The 9,806-nt window shown below is 40.5% G+C and overlaps 1 protein-coding gene across 1 annotated transcript; it reads right to left on the bottom strand.

Annotated features, from left to right (window-relative positions):
* Positions 1-891: 891 nt before the first annotated feature.
* On the bottom strand, positions 892-8,916 carry LOC147327705 (hydroperoxide isomerase ALOXE3-like). The gene is made up of 15 exons (XM_086295556.1): positions 8,886-8,916; positions 8,568-8,730; positions 8,130-8,334; positions 7,906-7,987; positions 7,558-7,680; positions 7,364-7,467; positions 6,775-6,941; positions 6,501-6,644; positions 6,008-6,211; positions 5,738-5,824; positions 5,463-5,632; positions 2,925-3,046; positions 2,621-2,721; positions 1,795-1,965; positions 892-1,622 (listed from the first exon to the last, which is right to left on the bottom strand). The coding sequence occupies exons 2-15, from the start codon at positions 8,718-8,720 to the stop codon at positions 1,443-1,445; spliced, it is 2,013 nt and encodes a 670-aa protein (XP_086151682.1). The 5' UTR covers positions 8,721-8,730; positions 8,886-8,916; the 3' UTR covers positions 892-1,442.
* Positions 8,917-9,806: the final 890 nt, after the last annotated feature.

The raw sequence follows: 9,806 nt of genomic DNA, 5'->3' as shown, positions 1-9,806 counted from the left end.
CATGTCTAATCTTGAAGCAGATAGGCCACACCAGGTGTCATTCCTGTCAAGACAGGAAAATGGGGCCATATTTGACATGAGCTCACTCAACTGGACAATAGGAGATTGGAAAAACACTGCCTGGTTTTGGTTTCTCTGCTCCAGTATTTAGATGGTGCAAACAACATAAAAGCATAGATCCATACAGCTTTGTATCAGTGACTATAATGGTATGGGAAGATATTTTCTTGTCAGACGTTGGTCTGCTCCTTGGTACCAATTGAGCCTTGTTTAAACACAGCGACCTACCTGAGTATTGTTGCAGACCATGTCAGTCCCTTAATTATCACAGTGTACCCATCTTCTGATGGCTGCTTCCATCAGAAGTCAGCCAGCAGTGCTGGTTTGACACCAGATCCCGGCCAGACCTGTCTGCTATGTGGGCAGTAGGATAATGTTTCATATCACAAAACTCACTTCATCTCAAACAGGTTTCTTGAGATGACAATGAGCTGTACTTAAATGGTCAAAGTCATAAGATCTCAACCCAGTAGATAAGCTTTGATTCACATCATGGATGTGTAGCTGACAAATCTGCAGCAACTGAAGAATATTTCCAACACTTTGTTCTAGCTTTGTGCTAGCAAGGTGTACCTAATAATGTGCCCAGTGAGTGTAAAGGAAATTGATATTATCACATTCTGAATTGAGATGACTGTTGTTGAGATTTGGTGCTATATAAATTGAACTGAATTGAATATAATCACATTTTTGCCACTGAGATGGTATCTACACAAAATACAGTGGCCTATGTAAACATCACTCTATTTTGCAGTGTTAAATAAATATGCTACACATGTCAACAGTATAAGCAGGCTAATGTGGATAATGCAGACCCATCTTGTTAATGTCTGTGAGCCATGTGTGTTTAATCTGTGCCATGCATTAAATGAGGCTTTAGAGAACTGATAATTTAGAATATGATGCTAAAATACAATCAGGTTTCAGCAAAGAAACAAAGAAACCAAGTGCACATTGGTGGCCGAGATGAAGTAGCAGTCTCAGGCGAAGTTTAGGGTGTTCATGTTGTCTAACTCATCAAAAAGCTGTTTGGGTTTAGCTCAAGAAAATTGAAACATTAAAATAATGAAAATATAAACAATGAAATGCAGTAAATGTTTTCTAAGAAGAAAATACATCATGATCAGGAGATCAACTGTCTCAAAACAGACACCCCCAAAAATCAAACATTTTTCATTTCAAATCAGATGATTCAAGATTGTAATGCAAAAAAAGAATCACATTTTAACACAGATGAAAAAAATTACAGTTTAGTATATAGTGATTATAAGTAGTAAGTTCTTTGTTCTATTTCATCAGTAAAAGTCAGAACTTAGAGGTCTTTCCCTGCTGTTGTTTGAAGAGGGAACTGAATTTTGTCTCACAGCTGAGTCTTCTAATATTCAAATGGCCACACTGTTTTCTAACTCTGCCGGATCCATGTAGGTGTATGGCACTTCTAAACGCTTGTTTCTGGCTTTAATAACTAAACTTAAATCTTCAAGCTCCATCTGAAAATCCTTTAGTATTTTGCGAGGAATTTCCTCAATGAAATGCTCCTCCGGGTACTGGCCAAGAGGGACCTGATGAGAACAATGATACATTTAAGTTTTCTTCAACAAAATTCAATTAAAACAATTATTTGTTTTTATTCAAAATAGGCTCTTGGAATGATTGTATACAGTTGTAATGTGTTTACAAAAATTAAATTCAGACATAATTCCTGTCATTCTTAATGAAATCTTTGCTGCTTACAAAGTCACTGGACTGCTTGCTGAGTAACCACACGGTGGCCATGCCCTGAACTGTTACATTGACGTCAGGGAAGGTCGCCAACATTGTGGCCTCGCTTGTCGTCCCCTTTGTGGTCGGTGGCGGGAGTTGCAGGGAGATGGGAGTGTTGGGCATCCAGCCACCATAGTCATACTGCATTTGATCAAGAAGTAAAAGATAACTGATTAAAAAGTAAAATGATGGTGTAATAATGGCGTTTAATGTATAATTCCTTCTTTCTTTCTTTTTTTTATATTGGTGATATAGTACCTGTAGTTTTATGGTACTATTTATATAATTATTCACATTTTCTCTTTGCATGACCAGTTTAGTTTAACTTCACTGATTTTGGAAGAAATGCCTCAACAACTGCAGCTTGTCAGTACCATGACTGGGTATAAACAGAGTATGTTAGAGAGCCAGAGTTTCTCAGATGTAAATATACATAAATACAGTTTGGTTTTAGAGCAACACATGCTCTCATCCAGATGACATCTTTTTCAGAGAAGGACTTACATATTTCAGCAAGACAGTGCTGAACCCCATATTGCACCTATCACATCATAGTTTCATTATGGAAGAGTCTGGATGCTGAACTTGCCTTGCTGCAGACTAGACCATTCACCAGTTGAAAACATTTGATACATCATGAAATGAAGAACAGGATAAAGACCCAGGACTGTTGAGCAGCTAGAATCCTAAATGAGATGGATCATCATTGCTCTCCCAAAGGTCTCCTAGGTTCTCAGATGTTCATGCACTGTTGTTTAAAAAAAAAAAAAGTGAAACTGTTTATACAAGGACTCACCTGTCCAGAGTTCACGGCTGCATGCTGGGCTGAGCAAGTGAAGATCACCATGGTGACAAACTTGACCAACTCAGTCACACAAGTAAATGTCTGAGGAATTCCTGTTGAGCAGAAAACCCCCCCAGCATCAATTGCATTGAGGTGAACAAACAAAGATTGGATTTATGTTTGGATTATAATTATATATACTGTTTATGATACACCTTCTGGTGCCCCTGGACACATCATCAGTGATGTAACATCTCAGTACTAAGGATCAATCAACTTTATCATGATAAGAACTGAACATTTCTTTGAAGCCAACCTGTTTCTGCTTGAGAAAAGAAACCATGTTCAAAAATGTCCAAAATCCACTTCTGAAGTTCAGAGTCCTGCTGGACTTCACTGTCACTCTTGTAGTAGTAGCCGAGCATTCCCTGCACAAACCTTTGAGAAATTGGATGAAATATGCTTTCATTATTTATTTCATTCATTTTACTTAGGGATGGTAGATATCTGTAAGTATTAGACACACCTTTCATTTTAAGAGAAGTACTAACACCTTCTGAGAAACTTTAATTTAAAAAATTGAACAATGTTTAACATTAGTCTGTACTTAAAGCTGAACTTAATATACTAATGTCTCATCTGAGTGCCTACAGGAACCACAGAACTTCCTGTGGTACTTGCTTAGCTTGATCACTCAACCATCCTACGCGGCGCCTCCTATTTTGACCTCGGGACTTCCAGGCCATACTCCGCACCGGCCACTTGATTATGGCGCTCCATGCCCCTGCCTGCTAGCATCTTGCAGTCTACTCTTATGTGCTGGATTATCTCAGGGGCATTTTTACACAGCATGCAACTGGGGTCTTGCCTGATGTGATAGACCCCAGCCTCTATGGAGCTTGTTCCTGTGCTGCCAAGATTAGTGTCTCTGTGTTGTCTTTCACTCCAGCTTTGTCCAGTCACTGGTAGGATTTCTGGATGTCAGCCACTTCCTCTATCTGCCTGTGGTACATTCCACCAGCAGATAGAGGAATGCCCCACAGGAAGTGGTGTGGGGCATTGAGTCATAGGCCTTTTGTAACCAATCCAGGCAGTGCACAGGTTGGTCAGCCTAGTCTTGCAGTTTTAAGCGACTGCTTTGTCTACCAGTAGCTGGTGTTTTGCTCTTCTGGTATTTCCATTTTCAGTGTCTCTCATCGACTAGAAGCTGGTTCATTTGTGCTGTCAGACACTCGTGGACTGCAGTCAGCTTCTTCAGCCAGTAGGCGTGAATCAAGTCAGGGCCTGGTGCTGTCCAACTCTTCATACTGGAGACCCTTTCTTGAATGACTCTGTTCACGGAGATTGCTGTGGTCTGCTCTTAGATCCACTAGCCACTGAGCATTGATGCCATGGGTTGGGTTCTTCTCCCATATGCTCTTCCACTATTGCTCTGTTTCCAGCCTTGGTGCTGCTATTCTCATATTGTTCCCCTGCCATTAAGAGTACACCATGGCTGGTTCTGTGGAGAACAGCTGGTTTATTCTCCTGCTTTCTATCTCTTTGGTGTACCTCTTCAAGTTTGCCAAGGCTATGAGTCTTTGCTTGGCCGTAGCACCTTTTTCATTGCACCTTTCTGCAGCTCCGATAGTTGGCTAACCTCCCTCCGTGCTACCCTTATCTTGGCCTCTATTCTCCTTCTCCATGTAGGGCACTGCTCCTTGTGGCTGTTGAACTTGTAGCGAAGTATCTCACTGATCACTGTTGCCGTGGTGTAGATCAGCTGGTTAGTCTCAGTCTTGTCCATAGTGCAGCATTCACATCATCTAGTATACGGGTGTCAAACTCCAGGCCTCGAGGGCAGGTGTCCTACAGGTTTTAGATATCACGCATGTGAATCGAATGATTAGTTCATAACCAGACCTCTGGAGAACTTCAAGACATTTTGAGGAGGTAATTTATCCATTTAAATCAGCTGTGATGGATCAAGGACACATATAAAACCTGCAGGACACCGGTCCTTGAGGCCTGGGGTTCGACACCCCTGATCTAGTAGATCTTCTGAGGGTACTTCACATAGTCTTAGTAACCAGCCATGAAGGATCCAGGTTTCCAGCTTTGCCATGATCTTATCTCTCAGGTCAGTTCCTCTCGTGCTCAATGATCCTTCTTCCATCGCACTTGGGGCCCCCACCCAATCTCAGGTGGAGGTGATGATATCTCCCCCTTGACCTGTCATCCTAGCTTCCCCTTGCCGTAGCATTTGTGTTGTACCTCGTCAATCTCTAGCTGTCTGAGCAGTTCCATCTTCTGAATGTTGGAAAACATTCCCCAAGTTGTTTCGCCATCAATCTGGATGCTGGGTATCGAAGATTCCATAGGTCCCTCATCCTAGTCACGTAACCCTTCCACTGGGGTTACTTGCTTAGTAGCATTCCAACAGCGCCTGTTTTCATCTCTTTCTTGTGTGTTAATTTTGTGTTCATTTTTTCAATGATCTTTTATTGGGAAACCAAATTGAAAAAATAATGTTCCCGGTCCTGGGCCAACTCCCAGAATCCGGGAGGAGGCCCAGGGGCAGACCCAAGACACGCAGGAGAGATTATATCTCTTGGCTGGCCTGGGAACACCTTGGTGTTCCCCCAGACAAGCTGGAGGAGGTAGCTGGGGAGAGGGAGGTCTGGGCTTCTCTGCTTAGGATGCTGCCCCCGCGACCCGGCCCCCGATAAGCGGAAGACGATGGATGGATGGAAAACAGAATTGTAAAATGACATAAATAAAATAAAAATAATAAACTAACAAATAATAAAATATTATTGTTATAACAGAACTGCAGCAGCTTGGTGGCGTCATTAAGAGGGCAAAACTACCATACCTGTGGATGATATCCCAAACCTTTAGGCCATCATCCCTGTAGTAGAAGTTTGGCACAGCTTCTAGGCCACGTTCAGCAATGTTATCTGGCATACAGAGGGAGCTGTAGGTCATTGAGGACACTGACCTCTTCAGGATTGTAAACATGCCCTCTCCACCTGATGATGCAAACTAGAGAATGGGTAGCTCACAGTTAGAGACAAATGTTGTACATGACACTGAAAAAGAAACAGTTATTTAGGTAAAGGTCTAGTGAGTGTGCTGTTCTTTGCATACCTGAGTGAAAGCGCCAATCTCAGAAATGAGAAGGCGTCGAGCTAAGAAGTTGATCTGCAGAGTGTAGCGTGTGTGAAGTTTGAGGAGCTGAGGGAAAGAGGGAACTCTGTTAGTGCTAGATTGGGGCAAAACTTTGGCATTTATTATGCTGAGATACGCTGTTGCACAATCAAATGTCCTTTGTGGACACATTGATAAACTCAAATGCTTTCAACGTTATTTAAAATTATTTACAAACCAAAACACTGAGTTTCAGCAAACGTCAGTTACCTTGTACAGAGGATGCACCATGGGCACGTTGCGCAGCAGTGACACTGCAAAAACCTCAGCCAGCAAGTGCGTGCGCAGAAGGTGAGCATTGAGCTGATGGTGATTGAAATCTGCACTTCTTACAAAAATCTTGGCGATCAACCAGTCGTACTCAGAATCAGTAGGAAGAAAGATCGGATTGTCATCTGATGGAGTCTGCTTCAGCTATACAAGGACAGGGTCAAGTGATAAGTCAAATTATTAGTTATTTTTAATATCCGTCTTTCTTCTACAGCATGTCTTTTGTCCTTCTCCCTCTCCCCTCACTCCCAACTTGTCGTGGGAGGTGGCTTCTGACAGAGGTTTCTTCCTGTTAAAAAGGGAGTTTTCCTTTCCAGTTGCCAAAGTGCTTGCTCACAAAGAATTGCCTGATTATTGGGATTTTCCTCTCATATTTACCATAGAAAATATATATATTTTGCTATGTAAATAAAGCTCATCTGAACTGAATTACCTGAATAGCAATCGGCATTAGTTTATTATCAGGATCTTTGTGGAGCAGGACGAGAGGAGCCATCAAGTACTGCTTCTTCCCATTGATGGTGTTTGCTTTCACTCCATCCAGAAGCTTGTAGTCACACAGGAATATGTTCCCTTTCTGTTTGAAAGTTCAGGTTATTTCAGCAGTGTGTATATTCAGTGAATGTGTAAGTGCATTTATTGCAATGACCAAGTAGCTGATTTAAGAAACATTTCTTTCTCCTTTTTTTGTGTCTTTCTACAGTCACCTTCATTTCATCTGCAAGGTCGCAACGACTGCGGGGAAAGACCATGTCATCAGTGACAGGGAAGTTACTGGGCAGGGTTGTACAACACTGGATCAAAATGGGGTTGACACCATTTAGAAACTGGTAGCCAAAGAAAGCATCTTCTTTCCAGTGTTCCTGAACATATTCTGCAAAAAAAAAAAGAAAAAGAAAAAGAATATGTTCCTTTTTTAAACTAGCCTACAAATTTTGCTACATTTCTAACTTTGTGTCAGAAGTTCAGTGTCTGAGAGTCTTGATTATGTGAAATGTATAAAAAGTCATAAGCTCTCTCTAGTGAGCTTTATTAGATATTGAAACCATATTCTACTTGTTAGATCACCTGTCATAAGATAAAATGAGACTTTATATTCTCAGTTTTAAACATCAATCAATAGCTATAAACATATATAATATATATGTTTTTGCAGAACAGACTGTATAATGTTCTTATTATTCAGGAAAATCGACTATGTATACTGATATAGTAATACTTCAAAGGTAACAGTTAAGTACATATTATTATGCACAAAGTATAAGTACTCGATACTCCAACTATGATGTTAGTTACCTGATATTTCAGTCTTTTTGCAGCAAAACACTCGATTGATGCTGTCAATATTATCCCACTTCTCCTTACGGTTATCCAGTCCCTTCAGCTTCAGCTCAGTCAGTCTGAAACAGAAGAGCACATTCATCTTGTTTCTTTATTATATTTAACATAGTTATAGTTTTGATAGGTAAAGAGAAAAAAAAGAACTTCACCCTGTGGAAGCAGTGTAGACAAACTCTGTAGTTTTGGTGAAGGAGAACTGAACCTCTGATGGCAGAAAAATTGGGTTTTGTGCCTTCAAGGAGTGAGGTATTCCCTCTGCATATGCATCCCAGCTGAGAAAAAGAAATTGCAGTTTCAATTCACAAAACATAATATATGAATAATATAGTTTACAATGCATTTTTTAATTAATCCCAGCAGACAAACAATATATTGTAATGCTTAATTTTAAGGTTAAATATCATTAGTATTAGGATATTCAGCTATAACTGGACAGCATTTGTATTCTAGTTTCAGGAGCTGTAAGGCCAAAATATGTATAAGCTCTGAATTCTCACCGATAGTCTTCCTCTCGCTGCTGAATCTCTTGCTGCCGACTGTACCTGCCAAGATGATGGTTGTCTTCAAAGACTCTCAGAGCTAATTAAGAAAAAATGGTTTCAAGTTGTTCTTGTAAATATGGTATATACTGTATTAGGAAACTGCTTCAGCCTCATTACAAACTTTGTTTTACATCTGCAATGGTTTGAACAAGATTTAAGATGAGCACAGTTTCCCAAACCTTTTCCATCTTTGAAGCGGTGCACCTTGCTATCAGCAATCCAGCGGTAGACGGGAAAGCTGTAGATGTCTCCTTCAGGGGATTTCACTTCCACCTTGGCACAAAACCAATCAACTTCTGGGAACAGTGGGAGAGACTGTTTGTCTAACTCTATCAGCACAAGATTTCCAAGGGAAGTGGAGCAGGACACCTTAAACTTTGATACCTAAAGAAATGACATAGCAGTTTGTGCTGAGCTGTAACACTCGAGCATACAATTCCTCTTATAATTTACTGTGGTCCATGAAGTGAACTGTTTGCTTTGACCATCTTCATGGTGATAGATTTCAACTTTACATAAATCACAGTTAATAATTCCCTTATTTCCCTAAAAGTTTGCATGTATAATGTCATATAGGGAACCTGAAAAAATCATGGAGGTGGCCATCCCAGACTTACAGCTCCTCTGACGAAGGATGTAGCCCCTTTCAAGCCCATGAGCCACTTGCGATCACTCTCCCCATCTGTGCCCACCAGCTTAATGAAGACATTGTTGAGAGTAGTGGAATTAAGGCGATCACCAGTGAATACGGTCACTTTATACTGCACCATTTTTCAAATCCTGGTAGGGGGAGAATTATAATCACTCTTAGCACTGATTTGGAAATGTAAGCAGTTAAAATTGTGACATCACAATTAAAAGAATTTGAAGACATTATCTAAATGCCTTTTTTGACCCACAATTTCTGACTGAAATCCTGTGAAAATATCTCTTACCTTTGTAAATGAGACGAGGAAGTTTCTTAGAATAACTGTTCTGTCAGAACTTGCCCCTTTTTATTTACTCAGTTTAGTGGGAGTGTCCGCCTTCCCTGCTGCGGCACCACCGACCACGCCCGCCACAGTGTAGATACAACACTGGTTCATCCTTTGAGTGATTTTTATGCTTGAATGATTCTCAGGTCACTGTTCACAGGCACCCACATGGTCAGTGAGGTGCCTAGATCCTCCACTTTTAAATGTCTCACAGCGCAATGCTTAGCATATTTTGGTTCCTGCAACTGGTCCGTCGGTTATTGTCTCCCCCGAAACACTTCTCTTGTGCTTTTGGAAATCAGTTTTTTCCTATTTCTATTTTATTTTTTTTCCATTTCCGTTGTGTTTTGTGTGCTTTTGCAGCGGTTTTCATATTGCTGGTGTTTTCTTTAGTTGCAGTCCGTTTGGCCTCTCAGGGCCACCGTAACCACCAGTGTAATGTGCCTCTACATAGAATTGTATCCTTGTTGGACTGTTTATAGGAAAATAAAAATCTGTTATTTTTGTTAATGAGCCAGAATAATAACTAAACAATGGCTCTGTGAGCATGGTCATGAAATCAAAGTGGGTAGTGGTAAATACAGTTAAGTTGTTTTGCCTCCGTTAATAATTATATTATGTAAAAAAAAAAGTTTAAATGGTGTGGTGATATTTGTTCACTGATTTCAGGAGTTTGGTGGGCTTCAAGTTGTTGGTCCATCTATGGGGGATACAAAAGTGGAAAACGTATTCATGTGCAGCAAACTGGAATGAAGGGCGGAGTTTCCTTCCACAAGAAAAAATATGTTTGCACAATCATCAGTCAACACTCACTTTGCTGTAATGTGTGCAGCACAATAGTTTTTGTGTTAAATATCAGTAGAGTTAAAGAGAAAAGGATTT

This window comes from Aulonocara sp. 'chitande type north' Nkhata Bay, linkage group LG6 (assembly GCF_057382095.1).
Source record: "Aulonocara sp. 'chitande type north' Nkhata Bay isolate Kocher_YH1m ecotype deep benthic linkage group LG6, A_spYH_male_GT1.1, whole genome shotgun sequence".
NCBI classification, from domain to species: Eukaryota; Metazoa; Chordata; class Actinopteri; order Cichliformes; family Cichlidae; genus Aulonocara; species Aulonocara sp. 'chitande type north' Nkhata Bay.
This window is presented reverse-complemented; position numbering and strand designations above follow the sequence as displayed.